The sequence below is a fragment of the Carcharodon carcharias genome, chromosome 17 (assembly GCF_017639515.1).
Source record: "Carcharodon carcharias isolate sCarCar2 chromosome 17, sCarCar2.pri, whole genome shotgun sequence".
Classification (NCBI taxonomy): Eukaryota; Metazoa; Chordata; class Chondrichthyes; order Lamniformes; family Lamnidae; genus Carcharodon; species Carcharodon carcharias.
Window position 1 is genome coordinate 100,065,505 of NC_054483.1, and position 26,462 is coordinate 100,091,966.

Sequence of the window (26,462 nt, forward strand, 5' to 3'; positions counted from 1 at the left end):
CACTTTCTGACCCCTGCACTCTCTCTGAACCCTGCACAGCTAGCACTATTTGAGTTATGGGGCCAATGCCCTGTGGTTTGTACCCCTGAGAATCTGACAGGAAATAGGATGAGAGAGGACATTCCAAACTCCTCTGATCCCTTCTTCTGCCCTTCCACTCATTCCACCATTGGCTGTCTCGCCTTCACTTACCTCGATCCCATTCTCTCCTGTGGAACTCTCTCCTTAAATGCCTTGCCCTCTCCACCTTAAAGACTCATCTTATAACTCACAGGCTGTGGTGGGGGTTATAATGTGTTGCCCCTGTTTTTCCTGTTGTCTTTATTCTCACCGCCATTTTAATCCCACTGATTTGGGTTCTGCCCCAACAATGATTCAAAATCACATTCCTTCTAGAAGTGAAGCCCAGATGCTTTGTGTTTTTTTGTATGGCTTATTAACCTGCATCGCTACTTTTAGTGAGTTGTGTATCTGTATCATCACACTTTATTGTTCCTCTATCCCATTTAGACACTTATTTTCCAAAAAGCACGTGATCCCTTATTCTTCCTACCAAAATATACCTCATACTTATCAATTTGAATTTAATTTGCTAGTTGCACATCCATCCTGCATGTTTATGAATGACTTTCTGTATTTTCTAGCAGTCCTCCTCTGTATTAACTACATTTCTCAATTTGGTGTCATCCACAAATCTTAAAACTGTACTTTGATTTGAAATCCAAATTGTTTATGTAAACTGTAAGCAACAGTGGTTCCGGCACCAATCCTTGTGGAACACCACTTCCCACCATTGGTCAATCTGAGTAACAGCCTCAAACCCTTATTCTCTTTTTGTGGTTCTTACCCAGTTTGCTTTCCACTCTGATACTTGTCCCTTAACTCCACACATTCTGACCTTAATCATGATTCTACTACCTGGTACCTTATCGAAGGCTTTTTGAAAATCCAAATATATTACATCTGCTGTATTACCCTTATCTTCCCTATCTGTTACTTCAAATAATTCAGTAACGTTGGTCAGGCATGACTCCTTTTGAAATCTGTGATGCTAACTCGATTATACTTATTGTCCTGAGATGTTTTCCAAATTGTCTTTGCGCACTCCTCCCATTTTTTTCCTTTGTTAAATACCACCACTTTCTCGAAGGCAGTTAGGGATGGGAATCTCATGTTGGCCCAGCCAACGATGTCCACATCCCATGAAAGAATAAAAACATGTTGCGTTTGGATATTTTTTGAAATGGCAGGTGTTTGTTTTAGCAAATTTATTTTTCTTGTGGGTGAAAGGAGCTGGGTTGAGAGAGAGAGAGAGAGAGAGAGAGAGAGCGAGAATGTCAGAGAGACACCAGATGAGAAAGAGCCAGTATCAGGGCCAGGGCATACACTGGGGAACACACCTGAACTCAGCCTCCAAACACTGAAAATTGGGTTAATTCTCATTGTGTCACCAGGTTTGCAGTGAAGCTTATTCTCAACACTGAACCGTGTGCAACAGTAAAGTCTATCAAAGATACGCATATATCTCGACTGATGGTAATCCAGCTCCCTCACACTTTCACTCAGTAATCCCTCTCCCCTAGTGCCCTGTGTTACTGATTGTGTCTACACTGATGTTAATCCAGCCCCTTCACAGTGTCACTCAGTAACCCCTCTCCCCTGAATGACAGAGTGAAGGAGCTGGATTAACATCAGTAGACATACAGTCAGTAGCACAAGGTGCTGGGGAGAGAGGGGGTATGAGGGGCAGAGGGGGATGAGGGGGAAGAGGGGGAAGAGGAGGAAGAGGGTGAGTTAGGAGTTGGGGGAAGTGGTGAGGAATGGGGAGAAATGGGGAAGTTTGTGTTTTTCTGACGTTGTGCAGAGTGGGCTTTGCCAAGGTGGAGTTTGTTTGTTTGGTCTGTACCAGTTTGATGCAGGCAGTGACACTGTGTGTACAGTGTGTACACTGTGTGTACACTGTGTGTACAGGGTCAGCACCCTCACTGATTCTGGTGTCCACAATCACCATCGGGAAAGAATCTCCAACTCCCATCATCACAAGGCACTGCCACACCGTGATATCACATCCAGCGCAGCATCACCCAATCAAATTCATACCTCTTCAGCCAAAAAAAAATGGGCTAGGAAGGCTGATTGGCTGGGATTTTGGTGGGCTGTGATGGGATTGGTGGGGATTGAATTTTATTGAGGGGGGGATTGGGCACGAGCAGCGAGCGTTAGTCCGATGACTTCACTTTATTCCAAACACAGAAATTCAAAAATAGTTCTCCTCAGTTTCTGCAGTTTTCACTTTCCCTGCTTAAATCCATGGAGACGCCGGGTTTGCCTTGCACTTTTTTCCCTCTAAATTTTAATTATAATTCACCCTCGTCCCATTTGCCTCATTAAAGTTGGTTTGTTTGCCTCTCTCGTGCCTCCCGAGAATCCACGCGTGCCACGCCACCTGCTTTCCACAACGTCGCTTCTGTTGATGTCTCCCAGAATCTGTTCAGTCAGAGTTGGTAACCTTAGTCCCAAGACGGAGATGACTGACCCCCAACAACCACAGCCATCTTCCTTTGTGCTCGGTATGACTCCAGCCAGTGGAGAGTTTTCCCCCTGATTCCCATTGGCTCCAGTTTTGCTCTGGCTCCTTGATAATCTTTTAAATGAAAACCAAATCAACAAAATTGGGATAAATCAGGCACAGCCCCTAATTCAGGTCAGCTGTAAAACCAAGAACAAAGTTTAAAGGAAACTTACAAACTTTAAATCAAAATGTGATTAAATGTCAACAAAACACCCCAGTCCCTGTGGTGCCCACCGAGCACGGAAGGCCTCGAGAGTGCCAGCAGACACCGCATGCTCCTTCTCCAGGGACATCCGGCAGCGAACGTAGCCGCGGAAGAGGGACAAACAATCGGGCGGGACTGGCTCCTTGATGCCACACTCTGTCAAATGCTGCCTTGATGACAAGGGGTTTAGGAAGTCTCAGAAATGAATCTGCCGCAAGCCTCCCACACATCCTTAAAATCCGAGAGCAGAACCGCTGATGCGATTAAGGTGTGGTTATGGGAGGAGACTGCATTGCATTGGATAGAGGGAGAGACAGAAATAAAGAGATAGAAACAGTGGCAGAGAGGGATAGAGAGAGAGAGAAAAAGAGAAACTGAGAGATAGTCAGACAGAGAGATAGCAAAAAAGCGACAGAGATAGCGATAGAGAGTCACAGAGAAACTGTGTGAGTTACACAGAGTGAGTGAGAGCGGGATTGAGAGAAAGAGAGAGGGGAGGGGACTCTCAATATTCTGGAGCAGGGAAAACTACAAGTGCAGCAGGAAAATGGATAAATTCCGCATGATTTTCCAGTTTCTACAGTCCAACCAGGAATCCTTCATGAATGGAATGTGTGGGATTCTGGCACTGGCCAGTGCCCAGATCTATTCAGCTTTTGATTTTAACTGTCCATGTTTGCCCAGGTATAACCTCTTTTATGGGCTGGGGGTCATGTCGGTGCCTCCTGTGGTTTTATTCCTCTTGGGCTTTGTGTTAAATAACAATGTGTCGGTGCTGGCGGAGGAGTGGAGGAGGCCGGAGGGTCTCCGGGGGAAGGACTGGGGGGTTCTGCGCTACATGTTCTGCTCCATGTCCCAGAGAGCCCTCATCGCCCCGGTCACCTGGGTCAGCGTCACCCTGCTGGACGGAAAATGCTTCATCTGTGCTTTCAGTGAGGGGCTGGAGCCCTGGAGACTGGGGCTGAACCTGTCCCGAACCAGCCCGGGACAGCCCGAGCTCCGCCGGCTTCTCGCCACCATCCCCTGTCCCGACATCTTCCAGCAAGAGGCAGGACTGTCCCGGGAGGCAGCAACTCGGTACCTGCGGTGCCTGTCCCAGGTGAGTGTCAGTCCCAGGTGAGTGTCAGTCCCAGGTGAGTGGTGGACCGGAAGCAACGGGAGAGAAACAGAGTGAGAAGGATTTTAGACAGAAGGTGAGAGAGACAGAGTGTTTGATGGGGACAGTGTAGAGGGACCTTTACTCTGTATCTAACCCCATGCTGTACCTGTCCTGGGAGTGTTTGATGGGGACAGTGTAGAGGGAGATTTACTCTGTATCTAACACTGTGCTGTACCTGTCCTGGGAGTGTTTGATGGGGACAGTGTAGAGGGAGCTTTACTCTGTATCTAACCCCATGCTGTACCTGTCCTGGGAGTGTTTGATGGGGACAGTGTAGAGGGACCTTTACTCTGTATCTAACCCCGTGCTGTACCTGTCCTGGGAGTGTTTGATGGGGACAGTGTAGAGGGACCTTTACTCTGTATCTAACCCCGTGCTGTACCTGTCCTGGGAGTGTTTGATGGGGACAGTGTAGAGGGAGCTTTACTCTGTATCTAACCCCGTGCTGTACCTGTCCTGGGAGTGTTTGATGGGGACAGTGTAGAGGGACCTTTACTCTGTATCTAACCCTATGCTGTACCTGCCCTGGGAGTGTTTGATGGGGACAGTGTAGAGGGAGCTTTACTCTGTATCTAACCCTGTGCTGTACCTGTCCTGGGAGTGTTTGATGGGGACAGTGTAGAGTGAGATTTACTCTGTATCTAACCCTGTGCTGTACCTGTCCTGGGAGTGTTTGATGGGGATAGTGTAGAGGGAGCTTTACTCTGTATCTAACCCTGTGCTGTACCTGTCCTGGGAGTGTTTGATGGGGACAGTGTAGAGTGAGATTTACTCTGTATCTAACCCCGTGCTGTACCTGTCCTGGGAGTGTTTGATGGGGACAGTGTACAGGGAGCTTGACTCTGTATCTAACCCTGTGCTGTACCTGCCCTGGGGGTGTTTGATGGGGACAGTGTAGAGGGAGCTTTACTCTGTTCCTAACCCCGTGCTGTACCTGCCCTGGGAATGTTTTATTGGGACAGTGTAGCGGGAGGTTTAATCTGTATCTAACCCCGTGCTGTACCTATTTGGGAGTGTTTGATGGGGACAGTGCAGAGAGAGCTTTACTCTGTACCTAACCCGTGCTGTACCTGTCCTGGGAATGTTTGATGAGGACAGTGTAGAGGAAGCTTTACTCTGTATCGAACTCCCTGCTGTACCCGTCCTGGGAGTGTTTGATGGGGACAGTGTAGAGGGAGCTTTACTCTGTATCTAACCCCGTGCTGTACCTGTCCTGGGAATGTTTGATGAGGACAGTGTAGAGGAAGCTTTACTCTGTATCTAACCCCGTGCTGTACCTGCCCTGGGAATGTTTGATGAGGACAGTGTAGAGGAAGCTTTACTCTGTATCGAACTCCCTGCTGTACCCGTCCTGGGAGTGTTTGATGGGGACAGTTGTAGAGGGAGCTTTACTCTGTATCTAACCCCGTGCCGTACCTGTCCTGGGAGTGTTTGATGGGGACAGTGTAGAGGGAGCTTTACTCTGTATCTAACCCCGTGCTGTACCTGCCCTGGGAGTGTTTGATGGGACAGTGTAGAGGGAGCTTTACTCTGTATCTAACCCCGTGCTGTACCTGTCCTGGGAATGTTTCAAGGGGACAGTGTAGAGGGAGCTTTACTCTGTATCTAACCCTGTGCTGTACCTATTTGGGAGTGTTTGATGGGGACAGTGTAGAGGGAGCTTTAATCTGTATCTAACCCCGTGCTGTACCTGTCCTGGAAGTGTTCGATGGGACAGTTTAGAGGGAGCTTTACTCTGTATTTAACTCCCTGCTGTACCTGCCCTGGGAGTGTTTGATGGGGATAGTGTAGATAGAGTGTTTGTGTTGTAGTTGAGTTTGTGAATGAGATTGTGTAGTAATTGGGGTTATGAATGAGATTGTTCTATAGTTGTCATTGTAAACGAGTGCGTTTGTGCTGTTGTTCAGGTTGTGAATGAGATTGTTTCTACTGTGGCTGAGGCTGTGAATGAGACTTTGCATTGTAGTTGAGTTGTGAATGAAGTGTACTGTAGTTGAGGTTGTGAGTTAGAGTGTTTGTGTTGTTCCCTCACAGGCTTTCGGTTGGTGCTTCATATTGCTAATGACCTTCTTGGCTTTCCTGGTGAGAGCTATGCGACCTTGCTTCACCCAAGTTGCTTTCCTCAAAACAAAATATTGGTCTCATTACATTGACATCGAACGTAAACTGTTTGAGGAAACTTGCACTGAACATGCCAAGAGCTTTGCCAAGGTCTGCATCCAGCGGTTTTTTGAGGGGATGCAGGATGAGATGGTCATGGGTTATAGCCGCTGCCAGCCACCACAGCTCCATGACGTAGAGATAGGCAAAGAGCAGGAGAAGCTCTTTGGTATCACAGACAGCGACAATATGAATAAATTGTTGAGGAACTGGCACAAGTGTAAGCCGCCATTGAACGTCAACATGGGTGTGAAAGAGGATGCTCATCAGAATGGCTGTGCTTATGCAGTGTCCAATAAATGTACTCAAACGCACAGGGAGAATATTGCCTTCTACAGTAAGGTCTGACCCATTGTCTGCTTTGTGATGTGAGAGATGTGTCATGGCCTGTGTTAACTGTGTGAAGACTGGCATCCTTTTTACAGCCATTAGCCTGCTTGGATTGCCCTCTGTTTGGGCACAGGGAGGATGTTATGATATGGCTGCAACCTCCATTACAGTAATAATATTTAGGTTGCTGGGTTAATGTTACCTTTGGTGCAGGTCCTGTTTTGTGAACTCTCAAATGGTCAGTGTTCTGGGAAGGTTACAGAAAATGCTTCAAAGACACTCTGAAACTTCCCTTGAAGCACAGCAGCATTGACGTTAATGACTGGGAGGAGCTTCCTACCAATCATTCAAAATGGCACCAACTTGTCCATCAAACTGCACCTCACTTTGAGTCACATCTTAATGATGAGGCAGAGCGGGAGCAGAGCAGGAAAGAAGGGGAAGCAAATCCTACACTCCGAACCCCACTACCTCATGGCATCATCCTGCCCCATGTGCCCGAAGATCTGCAGGTCGAGAATCAGCCTGTTCAGTCACATGAAAATCGATGGTCCAAACCCAGGACCCTGAGTAGGCATCATCCTTGAATTGAGGAGCAGCTGCTGCTGCTGCCGACCTGGAGCAGGACACTGAAGCCAGGGATAGAGTGAGTGTGGTAACATTCCCATATGGGTTTCTTATGGATTTAATGATTCACCTTCAGCATTGTCAAAGTGCCAGTTCAAAACCATTGCAATACCCTCAGACAACTGAGAGTTTAAGTCTTGTTTACCTTAAGGTGCCCAAACAGGAGACAGAACTGAGCTCATTACCAGAAATATCCATTACCAGGAAGAATCGATTCTATTTCAACTGATCTCAATATTAAAGACCATTTCAGTGAGGATGTTGTCACAATGATATTGAAGACCTGTTTGTTCCTGGCCTCTGCCTGGTCCAGTCTCCCATGGGAGTTAACGACAGGGACTAAACCTCTTGAATAAAACTGTTTGAACCTCTCTCTCTCTCTGACTCCTGATGTAATCTAGCAAGAGCCCAGAGTAAGAGGTTAACATAAGTTTATAATATAAGAAATGGTAAGAAAAGCAGGGAGATGTGGGTTGAGATTAACCACAGATTGTGATGTTTGCAGTTGTGACATTAACTATACTCCTGTATCCTGTAAGAGTGCAGGTTGCACACAGCTATGGAAAGGAGATGTTCAAATTCTTACATTGTGGAAATGTCCCAATAAACAGTGAATTACATTCCACAGATGACATTCTGTATAAAATATTTGCATTAAGGATATGTCAAAAACAATTTAAAACCAAGGATACCAAGACGACAAATCAGATAGAACTATTTCACCCAAAGGATGGTATATCTTTAAGGGGTCAATTATGATATCAAGAGCCAATGCAGCTTCTTGGAGAGCAAAATTCAAGCACATGCGCCCCACAATTCACTGTCCATAAATCAGAGTTGGTTCAGTAAGTAGCACTGTCATCACCAAATTAGAACTTGAGTCATGAGTTCAAGACCCACAACAGGATTTGAGCAACAGTACTGAGGGAGTGCTGCACTGTCAGAGGTGATGTCTTTCCAGTGAGATAGTAAACCGATGTCCTGCCTGCCCTCTCAGGTGAATGTAGAAGATTTCATTGTACAACTGGAAGAAGGGCTAGTGCGTTTTTCCCAGTCAATAAACATACCTCAAACAAAAACAAACCAGCTTGTCATTTGTCTCTGGCTGGTTGTGGAATCTTGCTGTGCACAAATTAGCTTTTACACATCACAGTGATCGCAGTTCAAAGATTATTCCTTGGGTGGTGAAACACTTTAGGATGCTCTGGGGTGAGAGAATTATTGTATAGTTCCTTTGTCTGAAGAAGGAACATGGTAAGAAAAATAGGAAGATGTGGGTTGAGATTAACCACAGGTTGTGAATGTTTGCAGTTGTGACATTAGCTATCCTCCTGTATCCTGTATGAGAAGGAGATGTTCAAATTCTTATATTGTGGAAATGTCCCAATAAACAAGATCAGCTGACCTGAATAAAGATGTCTATCTGATTATTTACATTGGACCTGATTTCTGAAGGTCAAGAAAGTGGGTCATGTCTGAGCTGAGTTGGTTCCAAGCTGACAGGACTGAAAGATCAGAATCGAGTGATTTCTCATATCCCCAGGGCAGGAAGGTTTGACCACTCCACCTCACTCAGGGAGCTGGAGGTATACAGTAGTCACAGGAGTTCTTTCCAGTCAACTGCAAGTTATCCTGATACCCACTGCCCTAGTGGTTCAGTTTGGGAAGTCACCAGCGCTCTGTGTTGGGTGGCTCCTGAGTTAACCGAGTATGCTTGAGGCATTGAGAGTTAGGTAAGTGAGGAGTCACTGTGCAGAGAGTGGGAGTGGGATGGAAGGGTCCACTGTGTCCGAGACACACAATCCTACATGGGTTTCTCAGACTCTGAATCATGGCAATGGGTTTCTGCTCAGTTCCGAGTCCCTGATTGGATCATTGTGCTAAATCAATACCCACTTAGGAAGCTTCCAATCCATTCAGTTACAGGGACACTGCACCCAAAGACAGACCTTACTTTTCATTAGGTTCTGCCCAGGCTCCGTGGTGAACTCCCATTCCCAGTCACTGAATGATGAACACAATCCCCTGGATCTAGTGAGAAAAGCAGTCAGAGCCCACACTCGATTGCTGCCCAGCATCAGCCTTTGACATGCAGTTGCATTGAACTATAAAGAACACACAGCACAGTAACAGGCCATGTGGTACTTGCTGGTGTTTATGCTCCACACAAGCCTTTTCCGACCTTAGCTCATCTCACCCTTGCAGCATATATTTTGATTCCCTTCTTTCTGTGTGTGTTTTTTTTAGATTCCCTTTAATTCCATTTGTTAGTCACCTCAAATACTCTCTGTGATAGTGTGTCCCACATTCTTTCCATTCTCTGGGTAATGTTATTTCTCCTAAATTCTCAATTGGATTTATTGGTGAATATCTTGTATTTATGGCCTGGGCACCTCAAACAAGGGGCCATAAAAATAAAGATATCAGGTGAGTGTAGGATGAAGCCTGGCTGTAAAAAATTCCATTGATCAAAAAGGACACTAGTCCTGACACACACTGACAGTTTGAGATAGCTGTAGCAAGGCAGGGGGTGGGGGGGTCAAGTGTTTGTGGGACTAGTGAGAGTCACAACCTTCACAAAAAGGGGAGCATAGAAAACTGCAAAACTGAAGTCAATGGGAATCAGCAGGGAACCTCTCCACTGGTTGGAGTCATACATAGGAAGGTTGTGGTTGTTGGAGGGCAATCATCTCACTTCCAGGACATCACTTCAGGAGTTCCTCAGGGTAGTGTCCTTGGCCCAAACATCTTCAGCTGCTTCATCAATGACCTTCCTTCCATCATAAGGTCAGAAGTGGGGATGTTCACTGATGATTGCACAATGTTCAGCACCATTCACGACTCCTCAATACTGAAGCAGTCCATGTCCAAATACAGCAAAACCTGGACAATATCCAGGCTTGGGCTGACAAATGGTAAGGAACAATCATGCCACACAAATGCCAGGCATTAACCATCTTCGACGAGAATCTAACCATCGGCCCATGACATTCAATGGAATAAACATCACTGAATCCCCCACTATCAACATCCTGGGGATCGCCACTGACCAGAAACTGAACTGGACTAGCTATATAAATACTGTGACTATAAGAGCAGGTCAGAGGCTAGGAATCCTGTGGTGAGTAACTCATCTCCTGACTCCCAAAAGCTTGTCCACCATCTACAAAGCACAAGTCAGGTGTGTGATGGAATACTCTCCACTTGCCTGAATGAGCGCAGCTCCAACAACACTCAAGAAGCTTGACACCATCCAGGGCAAAGCAGCCCATTTGATTGGCACCACATCTACATTCACTCCCTCCACTACCAACGCATGGTATTAGCAGTGTGTACCATCAACAAGATGCACTACAGAAACTCACCAAGGCTCCTTAGGCAGCATCTTCCAAACCCACGACCACTACCATCTAGAAGGACAAGGGCAGTAGATAGATGGGAGCACAACCACCTGGAAGTTCCCCTCCAAGTCACTCACCATTCTGACTTGGAAATATATCGCTGTTCCTTCACTGTCACTGGGTCAAAATCCATGAACTGTCTCCCTAACAGCACTGTGGGTGTACCTACACCACATGGACTGCAGCGGTTCAAGGTAGCTCACCACCATCTCCTCAAGGGCAATTAGGGATGGGTAACAAATGCTGGTCTAGCCAGCAACGTCCACACCCCAATAAGAATAAAAAAACAAACCAATGCCCTGCGATCGACTGGATTTTTTTTAGAATGAGAGTTTTGCCAGGAATCACAGCTCTGATACCAAGGCAATCGCAATATATCATATCCCATGGTCCCACCAGCTCCCAATCACCCACTCTGCGCCTGCCCAGTGCTGACTGTTAACCCTGCTGATTTCTTGCATGTTGCTGTCTTTGCACCTGTTGTCTCCCATCTGAACTCTCTCCTCACATGGGGCGGATGAAACCTACACCCCTACGATCCACCTAGGCTCCTCAGTACACCGAGTATTTCTGTCTGCACTGGAGTGCTGTGTTTGGCAGCCGTAGAGAGCTTCAGTTGGAGATTGGTGACTGAAGGAGTTTAAGAGTTAAATTATATCTAAAGTCTAGTCTTTCTTTAACTTAGCAATTAACTAAAAGTTGCTGTTAGGGAAGAAGGTGAGTTTTAGACTGGAAAGGAGAGGCCAGCGATAGTGGTATAAAAGGGTGCGAGAAACAGAGGCTGAGACTGGAGAGGAGGACATACCCTCAGGGCCTTCAGGTGGTGGAGTTTGAAGTGACATCACGATTCAAAAAGTGACGCGATGCAGGGGAGGCAGCTGATTGCTAAGTAGGGTCAGGTGAGTACTTCTGCTTCTACTTTTTCTACTAATTAAACTGCTGCCGTCCATTAATTTAAACAAAATAAGGTGAGGACTTTGGACTGTAGTCGGAGTGTTTAGAGTGGAATAAGGCCCCTAGTGTAGTGAGTATTCTTTAAAGGGAGTAACTAACAAGCTTAATCTAAAGGGAAGTGATGGCAGCAGTGCTCACACCTGTGATATGCTCCTCCTGCGCTATGTGGGAAGTCATGGATACTTCCAGTGTCCCTGACAACCATGTGTGCAGGATGTGTGTTCAGCTGCAGCTATTGGCTAACTGCATTTCAGAGCTGGAGCCGCAGGTGGATTCACTGTGGAACATCTGCGATGCTGCGATTGTCATGGACAGCATGTTCAGTGAGGCGGTCTCACCGCAGGTAAAGACTGAACAGGCAGAAAGGGGATGGGAGACCATCAGGCAGAATAGAGGAAGGCAGGTAGTGCAGGAGTCCCCTGTGGCCATCCCCCTCTCTAACAGGTATACTGTTTTGGATACTGTTTGGGGAGACAACTTCTCGGGAAAGGAACAGGAGCCAAGTCCATGGCTCCACGGGTGGCTCTTGCTGCACAAGAAGGAAAGAAGCAGTGTCAGGGCTATTGTGATAGGGGACTCAATAGGAAGGGAAATAAACAGGTGTTTCTGCAGCTGCAAGAGAGACTCCAAGGTGGTATATTGCCTCCCTGGTGCCAGAGCCAAGGATGTCTTGGAGAGGCTGTAGGGCATTCTGAAGGGGGAGGGCCACTGGTTGTGGTACATATTAGTACAAATGACACAGGTTAAAAAAAAAGGACGAGGTCCTACAAGCTGAATATAGGAGTTAGGACGTAAATTAAAATGTAGGACCTCAAAGATAGTAATCTCAGGATTACTACCAGTGCCACGTGCTAGCGAGAGTAGAAATAACAGGATGTATCGGATGAATACGTGGCTGGAGAAATGGTGTAGCGGGGAGGGGTTCAGATTCCTGGGACATTGGGACCAGTCCTGGGGAAGGTGGGACCAGTACAAACAGGACAGGTTGCATCTGGGCAGGACCAGGACCAATGTCCTTAATGCTAATGCTGTCGGGGAGGGTTTAAACTAAAATGGCAGGGGGACAGAGGAGGGGGAAACAGGGATAGAAACAAAAGACAGAAAAGTAAGAAGGAAACATGGAAGGCAGAAAAGACAAGGGCAAGAAACAAATGGGGTCATAGTGCAAAACAAGATGACTAACAAGGTTAAAAAGACAAGTCTAAAGGCATTGTATCTTAATGTATGGAGCATTCACAATAAGGTAGATGAATTAACAGTGCAAATAGACAAACGGTTATGATATAGTTGCAATTATGGAGACATGGCTGCAGGGAGACCAAGGATGGGAACTGAACATCCAGGGGTATTCAATATTTAGGAAGGACATACAAATAGGGAAAGGAGGTGAAGTATCACTGTTAGTAAAGGAGGAAATCAATGCAAAAGTGAGGAAGGATATTGGCTCAGAAAATCATGATGTGCAATCTGGTTGGGTGGAGATAAAAAACACTAAGGGGAAGAAAACATTGGTGGGGGTTGTCTATAGGCCCCCAAACAGTAACAGAGATGTAAGGAAGGCATTAAACAGGAAATTAGAGACACATGCAATAAGGATACAACAATAATCATGGGTGACTTTAATCTACATATAGATTGGATAAACCAAACTAGCAATAATACTGTGGAGGAGAGTTTCCTGGAGGGTGTACGTGATGGTTTTTTAGACCAATAAGTTGAGGAACCAACTAGAGAGCAGGCCATCCTAGACTAGGTATTGTGTAAAGAGAAAGGATTAATTAACAATCTTTTGTGGGGTCTCTTGGGAAAGAACGACCATAAAATGATAGAATTGTTCATTAAGATGGAGAGCGAAAAAGTTGAATCCAAAACTAGGATCCTGAATCTAAATAAAGGGAACTACGAGGGTATGAGGAGCAAGTTGGCAATGATGGATTGGGGGCCCTTACTAAAAGGGTTGACAGTGGATAGGCAATGGCTAATATTTAAGGGATGTATGCATGAATTACAACAATTATTCATTCCTGTCTGGCGCTAAACAAAACAGGAAAGATGGCTCAACCATGGATTACAAAAGCAATTAGGGATAGTATTAGATCCAAAGAGGAGATATATAAAATTGCCAGAAAAAGCAGCAAGCCTGAAGATTGAGAGCAGTTTAGAATTCAGCAAAAGTGGACAAAAAGATTGATTAAGAAGGGGAAAATGGAGTACGAGAGTAATCTTGCAGGGAACATAAACAGTGACTGTAAAAGCTTCTATAAATATGTGAAGAGAAAAAGATTAGCAAAGGCAAATGTAGATCACTTAGTCAGAAATGGGGGAAATTATAATGGGGAACAAAGAAATGGCTGAAGAACTGAACACATATTTTAGTTCTATCTTCACAAAAGAGGACACAAATAATTTCCAAGAAATGTTAGGGAATCAAGGGTCTAGTGAGAGGGAGGAATTGGAGAAAATCAGTATTAGTAAAAAGAAATGGTGCTAGAGAAATTAATGGGGTCAAAGGCTGAAAAATCCCTGGGTCTGATAATCTATACCCCAGAGTACTAAAGGAAGTGGCCCTGGAAATATTGGATGCATTGGTGGTCATCTTCCAAAATTCTATAGACTCTGGAGCAGTTCCTACAGATTAAAGGGTGGCAAATGTAACCCCACTATTTAAAAAACTAGGGAGAGAACAAACAGAATTACAGACCAGTTAGCCTAACATCAGTCATGGGGAAAATGCTAGAGTCTATTATAAAAGACATGGTAACAGAACACTTGGAAAGCATTGACAGGATTAGACAAAGGCAGCATGGATTTATGAAAGGGAAATCATGTTTAACTAATCTACTGGAATATTTTGAGGATGTACCTAGTAAAATAGATAAGGGAGAACCAGTGGATGTGGTGTATTTGGATTTCAAGAAGGTTTTTGATAAGGTCCCACATATGAGGCTAGTGGGCAAAATTAAAGCACATGGGATCGGGGGTAATATACTGGCATGGATTGAGAATTGGTTGACAGACCAGAAACAGAGCGTGGGAATAAATGGGTCCTTTTCCAGATGGCAGTCGGTGACCAGTGGTGTACCGCAGGGATCAGTGCTTGCGCCCCAGCTATTCACGATATATATAAATGACTTGGATGTGGAAACCAAATGCAATATTTCCAAGTTTGCTGACGACACAAAACTGGGCGGGGTTGTGAGGAGGGTGCAAGGAGGCTTCAGGGCGATTTAGACAAGTTGTGTGTGGGGGCAAACACATGGCAGATGCAGTATAACATGGATAAATATTAAGTTATACGCTTCTGTGTGAAAAACAGAAAGGCAGAGTATTACTTAAATTGTGATATATTGGGAAATGTGGATGTACAAAGGGATCTGGGTGTCTTTGTACACCAGACAATGAAAGTAAACAGGCGGGTGCAGCAAGCAATTAGGAAGGTAAATGGTATGTTGGCCTTCATTCCAAGAGGGCTTGAGTTCAGAAGTAGGGATGTCTTCCTGCAGTTATACAAGGCCTTGGTGAGACCACACGTGGAGGTATTGTGTGCAGTTTTCGTCACCTTACCTAAGAAAGGATATACTTGCCATAGAGGGACTGCAGTGAAGGTTCACTAGGCTGATACCAGGAAAGGCAGGACTGTCACGTGAGGAGAGATTGGTTCGACTGGGCCTGTATTCACTACATTTTAGAAGAATGAGGGGTTCTGATTGAAATGTCTAAAATTCTAACGGGGCCAGACAGACTGGATGCAGGGAGGATGTTTCCCCTGGTTGGGAGTCTAGAACCAGGGGCCACAGTCTCAGGATAAGGGGCAGGCCATTTAGGACTGAGATGAAGAAAAATTTCTTTACTTAGAGGATGATCAACCCGTGGAATTCTCTACCACAGAAGGCTGGGTCACTGAGTACATTCAAGAAAGAACTTGATAATTTTTTGGATATTAGGGGCATCAAGGGGTATGGAGAGAAAGCAGGAATATGGTGTTGAGATAGAGGCTCAGCCGTGATCATATTGAATGGAGGAGCAGGCTCAAAGGGCTGAATGACCTACTCCTGTTCCTAGTTTCTGTGTATAGGGAGCACTGGAATTGGTACAGTCAGGAGTAGGGAGATAATTATCATCCTAGCAATGGGCACTGAACCTGAGAGTGGACTCCTCAATAATAACTCACTTCCCATTGTATGCTGCTGGTCCAACACATCTACTTGCCTTTACATGAATTTAGTGACAGTATACATTATATGTAACACTGTCAGTATTATATCACTGCATTATATAACTATTTATCACTGCATTATAAGACTGGTGAGGTACATTAAAACACACACATTACTGGTAAATATATATATGAGATCAGGATATATCACTGATGATATATATGACAGTACATAGAGTTGCATATTTATTTTTCAAATGCAGCCTCAGCTATTTGATTTCTGCTGGTGTAACTTGAGCCTCAATCATTCTGAAATCTCTTCATGTTGGTTCACAAACCCCTGAATACAGCTAACCACCTGTGAGAGGTGTTTGACACAGGCCATGAGAGCCCACATTCCCTGGAGCTGCAGCCCAGGGGTGGGGGGAATGGTAGTGGAGGGTGGGGGAAGGTAGTGGGGGAACAGGGGAAAGGGGACTGGTTATGGGGTGGGGTGGGGGTCAGTGTGGAATTTAGCAAGTTTGTTTCTCAGGCCCTGAAACGAGCACTGCTGAGGACTGCTAAACCAGTGGTACCTCCCACAATCTACATCTGAACTGAATCATAGAGTCATAAGAGTTTTACAGCACGGAAAGAGGCCCTTCAGCCCATTGTGTTCATTCCGGTCACCAAGCCCCTATCTACTCTAATTTCATTTTCTAGCACCCGGCCCGTAGCCCTGTATGCTACGGTGTTTCAAATGTTCATCTAAATATTCCTTAAATGTTGGGAGGGTTCCCACCTCCAGATCCAGATACCTCCCAGCCTCTGGGTGAAAAACTTGCCTAAAATCCCATCTAAACCTCCTGCCCCTTACTTTAAATCGATGCCCTTGGTTATTGACACCTCTGCTAAGGGGAAAAGTTTCTTCCTATCTACCCTGTCTATGCCCCTCATAATTTTGTATACCTCAAATCAGACCTCCCCCTCAGGCTTCTCTGCTTTAAAAAATCAGTAGCTGCCAGTCACCCATTTGACCACAGAAGGGATCACAGTTAACGTCAATCTTGTTCTCATGTCATGTCCACTCTGTACAGGAGATGCAGACTATGATCCTGATTGATATTTGATTAATCCTAGCATGATGAGACCATTTGCAAGGCCTTGCAGTCTATAATTTTTTTCCAAATGACACTGATGAACGAGTTGGGGTATTATGACAATCGGACAGTTTCACCGTCACTTTTACTGAGACGAGCTTTTTTATTTCTAGACTTAAAAAATAATTTGCATTGTCAAAGTGCCCTTATGAGATTTAACTCACGTTCTCTGGATTATTAATCCTGCACCAATTCACACGTCACTCTGTGACTTTTAAAGGTCACCCATCTCTGGTTGGTTCCTTGCTGCATTACAACAGCTAGCATTTATATAGCACCTTTAGCGTAATAACGTGTCCAAGACGCTTTGACACACATGTCCCACTGTGATGCCCACAGATAGTGGGGCAGGGGTCAGATAGGCAGGGGGGGGTCAAGAGAGGCAGGGCCTATCACTGAGCTAAGCTGACAGATGGAGTGATACAAACCAGAGCAACCCTCAAGGATTGGGATAGACACTAGGATTAGGATCTGAATTCTGATGGGTTTGGGATGAAAACTTCAGTAACTTATGAAAGCTCATCTCAGAGTAGATGGGCTGACAGAGTACATCAATAATTGGAAATTTGATAGAGCTGTTCAAATTCATGAAGGGTTTTGATAGCTTCTCCTCATTTACTCTGTTTCAAGAGGCAGGGGCGTTGGTAAGCAGAGGCTCTCAGATTTAAGATAATTGGTAAAAGGACAGGAGGGAGTGACTTACACCAGAGACAGACTGGCTGGGGTCTTCTGGCATTGAGGCACAGTCAGAACATCCGAAATCAGAAAACACTCTGGCATTGTACAATTAATCAACAGGAGAGGTCAGTCCTGAAGCTATTGCAGCAGCACAAACATCCATTACCAGAAAATACAGGCTTTTATTACACTTCGGAAACATCACAGCTCGAGTCCCATTCCCAACACAAATAGGTCCAACCCTCCACAAGTACCTTGGACCTTCTCAACTTGAGCTCCTTTCAATTCAAAAGTTGCATTCTTCTCATGGATCTATTTTAGTGAAGGTGAGACTGAACAGGCTGAGATACTTGCAGACTCTGCTCAGTTCACCCATAGATCTGCAGTCATGTGCTGCATCCTGGATTTTATGCTGCAATGTTATAGACCCAGAGACAGAGCTTGTTATCAATAATGGGCCGAGAGGGGGAGAAAGGCAGTGGGGAGATGTGTTGACTGCGGCAACACCTCAGCACTACTTACAACATTAGCAAAACGAGAACTGATTTCCAGACCAGGACTAAAAGTTTGGTACCATGCTAGCATTTATTTGAGTGAATAATGCTCATTGCCAATTGGGCAGAGACAACCAGGAGTGTTCTTGTTTAGGCATCAGTCTAAACGAGGTGCGGGTGCTGTTGTTGCAAGGTCAAGGTGGCACTTGACCATTAGCTATAGACAGTACTCTGGGTCTTTGCCTCGCTACACCAGCTATCTTCTAGCAAGTACGGGGAGGGAGAGGGAAAGGGAAGTGCCAGAGTCTGAGATGGTAACAGGTATCAGATTCCCAATTACCAGTTTTACACTGATTTGAAAGACAAACTGCTGATGAAGATTTGGAGAAGCTTTGGGCATTAAATTATTAGTGGATTGTCCAGAGGTTTTGCCCCTGCTCCTCCTCAAACACATATATCTTCACCATCAGTGCAGCATTGAGAAGTCTGACATACAAAGTGCAGCCATGGGTCTGGTTAGCTGTCCACCAGTGAGCTCTTGGACTCGACATATTCCAGTGCTTTCTCCTTCACGGCCTGTACGCTCTCCTCATTCCCATGTCTCTTCTCATACTCGAGGTACCGCTTGAAGAAGAATTTCATCTTCTTTGGGGCTAGCTTCAGGTGTACGACTCTTTCAAAGAGGTGTCTAGAGAGGAGAGAGGTTATCAAGCTGTCATGAAACCTGTTATCTACAAATCCACATTCTGAATAATTTACTGATTTCAGATTCTGGTACTCTAGTGATTATTGCATCAGACTAGCAACTGTGACATAGAGAGTTCAAATCCCACCATGGGCAAATTGAATATTTGGTGTACCAAAGGGCTGGCACCAGATAAAATGACCGGCTGTCAGACTGACATTGAGAACCCAACTGGAGCATTAATGTCCTTCAGGGAAGGGAAGACTCCACCCTTACCCATTCTGGTGTGTTTGCGACTTCAGTCCCACTCTACATTGATATTTAATGCCTGTCAGTTTAATAACTGAATCAACGTGAGCAAAGTAATAAACGGATTCAAAAGGGTACAGAGAGAGAGCAGGAGGAGAGAAAGAGAGAGAGAGCGAGAGAGAGAGAAAAAAAACAACTATCTTCTAGTGGGGAATCTAGAACAAGAGGGAATAATCTTAAAATCAGAGCCAGGCCATTTAGGATTGAAATCAGGAAGTACATTTTCACACAAAGGAGAATGGAAATCTGGAACTCCGTCCCTTAAGAAGCTGCGGATGCTGGATTTCAGAAGTTGGGCTGGGCTCAGTTGGGTTTATACATGACCTTCAGGTCATAGGTTGTAGGCCTCCTGTAAAAAGGACTGAATATTTACACAGCTGCTAGGATTGAAAGCAGTCTGGCCTCTCCCTGACCTTGTGTTTGGCACCAGGAGGGTTTACGTATCTTCTGGCGTGAGAAGGGCTGCAAAAGGGACAGAAAACATTAGGAAATAATGAATCATTCTCAGATTGCCGTGTTGTGATTTGTGGGGTTCCGCAAGGCTCAGTGCTTGGGCCCCCAAATATTCACAATCTATATCAATGATTTAGATGTGGGGGGCCAAATGTAATATTTCCAAGTTTGCTTATGACATAACTTGGTGGAATGTGAGTTGTGAGGAGGATGCAAAGAGGCTTCAGTAAGATTTAGACAGGCTAAGCGAGTGGGCAAGAACATGACAGATGGAATATAATGGCGAAGAAGTGAAGTTATCCACTTTGGTAGGAAAAACAGAAATGCAGAGTATTTCTCACATGGGGAGAGATTGGGAAGTGTTGATGTCAAAGGTGTTCTTGTTCAGGTGCAAAAAGTAATTAGGAAGGCAAATGGTATGTTAGCCTTTACTGCAAGGAGATTTGAGTACAGGAATAAGGGATTCTTGCTGCAGTTGTACAGAGCCTTGGTGAAACCTCACCTGGAGTATTGTGTGCTGTTTTGATCCCCTTATCTAAGGAAGGATATACTGGTCATAGAGGGAGTGCAACAAAGGTTCACCAGACTAATCCCTGGGATGGGCCTGAATTCTCTAGAGTTTAGAAGAATGAGAGGTGATCTCATTCAAGATTGTGACAGGGCTCAACAGGGCAGATGCAGGAAGGATGTTTCCCCTGGTTGTGGGGGATCTAGAACCAGGGAACACAGTCTCAGGGTAAAGGGCAGGTCATTTAGGACTAGATGAGGAGGAATTTCTTCACTCTGGGGTGGTGAACCTTTGGAATTCTCCACCAGAGGCCTGTGGAGGCTCAGTCATTGAGTATGTTCAAAGCAGAGGCCGATAGATTGCTAGATACCAATGACATCAGGGGATACAGGGATAGTGTGGGAAGATGACGTTGAGACAGAAGATCAGCCATGATCTAGTTAAATGGCAGAGCAGGCTCAAGGGGCAGAACGGCCTACTCCTGATCCTATGTTCCTAAAAGAAATTAACCCATAATCTAAGAAAGCTTCAAGTGTCTTTAAATGGACTGCAGTCATTCTTAGCTACGTTAGGCTGCAGAGAGACAACTCAAAGCAATTTGTGCACTGCCCTTCCCACAGTGGGAAATCTTTGCCTTTAACATGCCTACAGCTGGAGGCAGAAGCACCATTATCACAGCTCTTACAGGCACGATACAAACATTCAGCTGAGCAGGAAGGATCTCATTGCACAGACTGAAGAGTAGAGAAATCACGCAGTGTCCCAGCCAATATTCATCTCCTCTCTCTCTTTAGTGCTGTGGCTCCAGTGATAGCCATTCCTGACTTGGAGTCAGGCGGTACAGGGTTCAGACTGACTGCAACTCCAGCTTGGAATTCCAGAGACACCAAGTGAGATACCGTGACCTGCGGGTGTGGGTGACCCTTTCCCCTCATCCTATGACTTGTGGGAGATCCTAAATTCTTCCCCCAAAACTTTCATATGAGATTAACCCTCTTATTCCCTGAGGATCTCTGAAGCCAGGGCTCTGGTAAAGTGTGACTGACCAACCTGGCTCATTACTGGACCCATCGCTGGGTCTGCCATTTCCTCCTAGTCTTTTATGTCTTCTTTCATGGGATGTGGGCATTGCTGGCTAGGTTGACATTTATTGTCAAAAAGTACAGAGGATGTTGGAAGGACAAACAGGGGGGAAACTCTGGGCCAGGAGGCTTTATCAATATTTTATGGAGCACAGCTCATATCGTGACTTGTCAGGCTGTGAATCAGCTTGCGGGTTCTCTCACTGCTTCACAACAAAGAGTATTATATACAGAATGGCAAGAACTAATGCTAGCAAAATAAATTAAACAGCTCATTGATCTCATGTAGGCCATGTACAGAATGGCAGGCACGTTTTCCCTTTGGTTACACTTTGAAGCAATTTGCTGTGTGTGAATCAGCTCAAGATGTTCAGGTTTGTAGGTTTAGGACGCACTCCAGAAACCTGAGCACAAATTGCAGGCTGCAGTACTGAGGGAGCTCTGTACTGTCAGAGGTTCCATCTTTCAGATGAAATATTAAATGGAGGCCTGGTTTGCTCCCTCAGGGATTTAAGAGATCCCATACTCACTATTTTAAACAGCAGGAGAATTCTTCTTAGTGTCCTGGATATCCCACAACCAACATCACTAAAAACCAAGGATCTGATTATTATCTCATTGCTTGTGGGAGCTTGCTGTGCACAAATTGGCTGTTGTGTTTTATATATGACAACAGGTAACTACACTTCAGAACTATTTCATTGCATGTGAAGCAATTTGGGATTCCTGGGTTGCAAAAGGTGCTATAGAAATGCAGTGATGTTATTTGGCTCAGTTTGACCAACCTGACTTCCTCCTGGTTGCCATACTTTATCATCATGTCAATGTAGACTGACCACAGGTCTGTGCGTTTGGGGTAACTGCTCAGTGTGTTCTCAAACATGGCCTTTGCCTGCTCAGTATCCCCTAGTCGAAACTCCAGCTGTGCAAATTTGGCAATTATATCAACATCTGAAATGAAGAAGAGTGCGTGAATAAAACATGAAGCAAATCATCATTTCCTTTTATCGACTTGGAGCAGGACAGTTCCTCCCCTGAGAGGCAGGGACGGGAGTCCAAGCTGCCCCACCCTGCAGTGGCAGAGGAACACACCCCACGCTAACAGTCACAGGCAGATCATAATACAGGCAGGGCAGGCAGAATGGATATGGTGAGGGATTGTGGGGGGAATCTTGTGTTAACCTTTTTAGTTAACAGGGACCCCGTGCACAGATGATTGGGTTCTCCCTGACATTTCTGCAGCCCAAGATGAGTTACTGCTGCCTGATGTTTATCTGGACCGAGTTCTGATCTGTGGATTCTCATTGTCAGGATGCGAGCCTTGCTGGCAAGGGGGGGGGCATTTATTGTTTACCCTCAGTTGCCCGGAGAGGGCAGCCATGAGCTTTTCACTTCAGGTACTGGGTTTGATAAAACTGAGGGGTCATTTCAGAGGCAATTCAGAATCAAGCACAGTGCTGCGGGAAAGGAGTCACACACAGACCCAGGCTTCCTTCACTAGTGAACCAGCTGGATTTTTATGACAATCCCGACAGCTTCATAGTAACTTTTACTGAGATCAGATCTTTAAAATATTCAAATTCTCAAACTGTCCTGCTGGGCTCAAACTCGCATTCTTTAGATCATTGGGCCAAGCCTCTGGATTCCTGGTCCAGCAATATAACCAGCACAAGACCACGCTGTCAATGTGGAGGAGGGACAAAAGGAGGCAGCCTCTCAATGGAGCTAATGGGACTTTGAAATCTGATCCCATCATTTCCTGACATTCCCGACAACTCAAGCAGAGATCCAAGCGGCCAAACTGTGGTAAGATCGATACCAGGGTCACTGAAGCCAGGGCTCTGGTAAAGTGTGACTGACCAACCTGGCTCATTACTGGACCTATCACTGGGTCTGCTGTTTCCCTCTAGTCTTTTATGTCTTCTTTCATGGGATGTGGGCATTGCTGGTTAGGTTGGCATTTATTGTCAAGAAGTACAGAGGACGTTGGAAGGACAAACGGGGGGGGAAACTCCCTCATGCTCTGGGCCCAGGAGGCTTCATCATTTTTTAAGTTGGTTAAGCCCCCAGAATTTTGGCTATGGGTAGTTGGTGTGTCCTCCTTACAGGCCAAACGGAAACTCTACCTGTGCCGATTGCTGTGTTCATCAGATCCTTGGCTAACCAGGTGAGAAGGGAGCTCACACATGCCACCTAGTGGCTCAGCTCATTCTAATACCGCAGAGAGCCTGTCAACGAGGGGACTCTTGTCAAACAGTAACCTGTTACCTTGGATGCTGATGCCTTTGCTGCACAATAACATGGATTATGTTGTTTCTGAACATTCCAACAGCGGCAGTGTTTACGCTCCACACGAGCCTCCCCATCACCCTGGTTTATATCTCAACCTATCACATATTCTTCTTTTCCTTTCTCTCTCTTTTGTTTATCTAGCTTCCCCTTAAATACACCTATACTATTCACCACAACTACTACCTGTGGCAGTGAGTTCCACTTTCTAACTCTCTGGATAAAGAAGGTTCTCCTGACTTCCATTTTCTCCTCAATGTGCCTCAAAGGGGAAAGTATCAGCTTGGTTTTAATTTCCCTGTAACCCAGAGGCACACAGGACCTGTAAATGCAGAAACAGCATCATGGCTGAGGATATAAAGGATATGGACCAAGGGCTGGTGAATGGAGCTGAGGTACAGACATGGCATGATCTGACTGAATGATGGAACAGCGCTGAGGAGCTGAATGGCTTCCTCCTGTTCCTAATTAGATCTTAAACCCTCTGACTGTTACGCAGAGGGAAGCAGCAAATGGCACACACTCCAGGAACCCTCGAACCCTCCAGTTGTAATAGACACAAAGCAAGGCCGACACAAAAGCAGCTATCAGCCCAGTGATAGATGCCCCAGAGCCAGGGTGGGATTGAAAGTGATAATCTGGCTCTGATTAAATGGGGACAGCTGCCAGTTGCATGCTCACTCCTCCCCTTGCCCTACACAGTCAGTGGACGCACATCCCATTCTCGACTTACGCTCTTTCTGTGGCAGACACTTGAGTGCCCTCTGCAGTAAGGCATTGGTACAGTCGGCCCTCCCCTGCTTCAGGAGGAAGGTGGCGTAGCTGAGCCAGACAGTGCTCTCTTGACGGAACCGCTTCAGCATGGTGTTGTACAGGCTGTCTGCTTGCTGAAAAAAATACACAAGACACAGCATGACATCTCACACACTATCCAAAACAACATTCACATTCTAAATATTTACAGTACATCAGCCTGGCACGGAACCAACGACTTCCATAAGCCAGCTCTGATGAAAGGTCTTTGACAGGAAACATTAACTGTTTCTCTTTCCACTGATGTTGTTTGACCTGCTGAGTGTTTCCAGCATTTTCTGTTCTTAATGTCTAGAACCAATGTTTCCAGCGCTGTAACATACAGCCTAAGACACCAGCTCAACCTTCCCTCACCCAGGAATCAAGATCTACCACATGACAAAGGCTGCAGATAACCTCTGGAACCAGCGTATCAGTCCAGGTAGATCCCAGAGAAGGTGCCCTCTGCCTGCCAGACAAGTACAATAAAGTATTGGAAATCTGGCTTCAGTAGGTAGAGGGCTCAAGCATAAACCAAAACCAATTAGGGTCTAAGTGGCAATTAGAAAGGGGCGGCTGGTGTGAAAAATAAGGAACACTCCTCAGATTGGAGCTCAGCACAAAACTGGGGCAGTGTTACACGTCCAACTTTACTCGATATCTAACCCCATGTTATACCTGCCCAGGAAGTGTTTGATGGGGCAGTTGTTAGAATTCTCTCTCTCAAGACTGAAGTTTTCGTTTACGAAATGGAAGGACATGGCACGATCTGGACATGTGGATGCTAACCTAGGATTTTTTTTTAATAAAGTTAAGTTATAAGTTCATCTTGGAGCTGTCAACAAGCAGGCCTCTTCCAATAAATCACCTGACCTTTATGGTACTTGAGGGAGATCTGGTTATTTGTTTTGAACAGCAATCACTTTAACTGATGGGGGAAGAAAATCTGAAAAGGCAAAGATTTATCAAGGGAGAGAGAAAGAATCTTAAGTTGCGAACCTGCTGGTTTTGATGGGAATCTTGTTGGGGAACAAGCTGAGGAAAGAAGGCTACTCTAACTGGCTCTCTCTCTACCTTGCCTGCAATGTTGTGGGGCTATCAATCTGTAGCCAGGGAATCCTCATCTAAGTGTTACTGGTCTGCATTTGGACCTGCAAAGCTGAGGCCACTTGCTGAGAACTTACAGGTGTTCATCAGGACCGGCAGCCCATCTTCACACAAGGGAACTCCAGGTCGATAGCACTGAGACCCTGTGAACTTTATCCTTTATTTTATAACACCCATCTACTAAAGCCCATCTCTGCAGAGAGACCCTCTCTGTTTGTCTGTGTGTGTGAGTGTATATATGTATGTGTGTGTGTGTGTGTGTGTGTGTGTGTGCGCGCGAGATAGTTATATTTCCCAATTACAACTGTGTGTTAACCAGTACTTGCAACTCGTTAAAAAGAAGTTGGTTTTCTAATAAACAGTCATAGAGTTTTACAGCATTGAAAGAGGCCCTTCGGCCCATCATGTCCATGCTGGTCACCAAGTCCCTATCTACTCTAATCCCATTTTCCAGCACATGGCCTGTAGCCCTGTAAGCTATGGTGTTTCAAATGTTCATCTAAATGCTACTTAAATGTTGTGAGGATTCCCACCTCTACCACCCTTTCAGACAGACAGTTCCAGATGCCCCCTGCCCTCTGGGTGAAAACATTTTTCCTCAAATCCCGTGTAAACTTCCTGCCACTTACCTTAAATCTATGCCCCCCCGGTTATTGATAATTACTAATTAATTATGTTAATTTTTATTAATCGTTCTGAGTTTAATGAAAAGAGCCTGCTTGAAGATTACTATTCTGGGCACCAGCAGGGGAAACTAACAATTGGCTAATTTGGAGAGAAAATTAAACCTTTGAATTAATGGTACGGCCTGCAGAGTCGTGGGGTTGGATCATATGCGCACTCCTCCCATCCTGGTCATAACACAGTGTAGGGGGAGTTTACACTGTAACTAACCCCGTGCTGTACCTGTCCTGGGAGTGTTTGATGGGGACAGTGTAGAGGGAGCTTTACTCTGTATCTAACCCCGTGCTGTACCTGTCCTGGGAGTGTTTGATGGGACAGTGTAGAGGGAGCTTTACTCTGTATCTAACCCCGTGCTATACCTGTCTTGGGAGTGTTTGATGGGGACAGTGCAGAGGGAGCTTTACTCTGTTTCCCTGGTATAGTGCATCTGGGTGTGCTGAATTAGGACAGTATTGGATAAAGAAAACTGATCCTTTTCCTGGTACTGTTTTCCCACCTTGAGCACAAAACTAAAAATGAACAAACCCACACGGAGCTGCAGTCTGAGGCCGAGAGGTTGAAGCAGGCCTCAATCAGACCAAGCGACACTGACAGCCAGTTTGGCTCTAGCCTCAGCATGCTGAAGGTTCAAGTCCCATTCCTGAATTTGAGGATCTGAGTTAGACCTTTGGATCAGAC

At 45.5% G+C, this 26,462-nt stretch overlaps 2 protein-coding genes across 3 annotated transcripts in view; one reads left to right on the forward strand and one right to left on the reverse strand.

The window, feature by feature from the left end:
• The first annotated feature begins 3,324 nt into the window (after positions 1-3,324).
• Positions 3,325-6,444, forward strand: LOC121289688 (calcium homeostasis modulator protein 1). The gene is made up of 2 exons (XM_041209313.1): positions 3,325-3,876; positions 5,971-6,444. The coding sequence occupies exons 1-2, from the start codon at positions 3,325-3,327 to the stop codon at positions 6,442-6,444; spliced, it is 1,026 nt and encodes a 341-aa protein (XP_041065247.1).
• An 11,099-nt stretch (positions 6,445-17,543) lies between these two features.
• pdcd11 (programmed cell death 11) overlaps positions 17,544-26,462 on the reverse strand; it is a 75,283-nt gene continuing 66,364 nt past the window's right edge. For both annotated transcript variants that reach the window (XM_041210106.1, XM_041210105.1), the window contains exons 34-36: positions 23,935-24,088; positions 21,698-21,863; positions 17,544-18,563 (exon numbers count right to left, since the gene is read on the reverse strand). In XM_041210106.1, the coding sequence (XP_041066040.1) occupies positions 18,392-18,563; positions 21,698-21,863; positions 23,935-24,088 (492 nt within the window). In that variant the 3' untranslated portion in view covers positions 17,544-18,391. The remainder of the gene's footprint in view (positions 18,564-21,697; positions 21,864-23,934; positions 24,089-26,462) is intronic.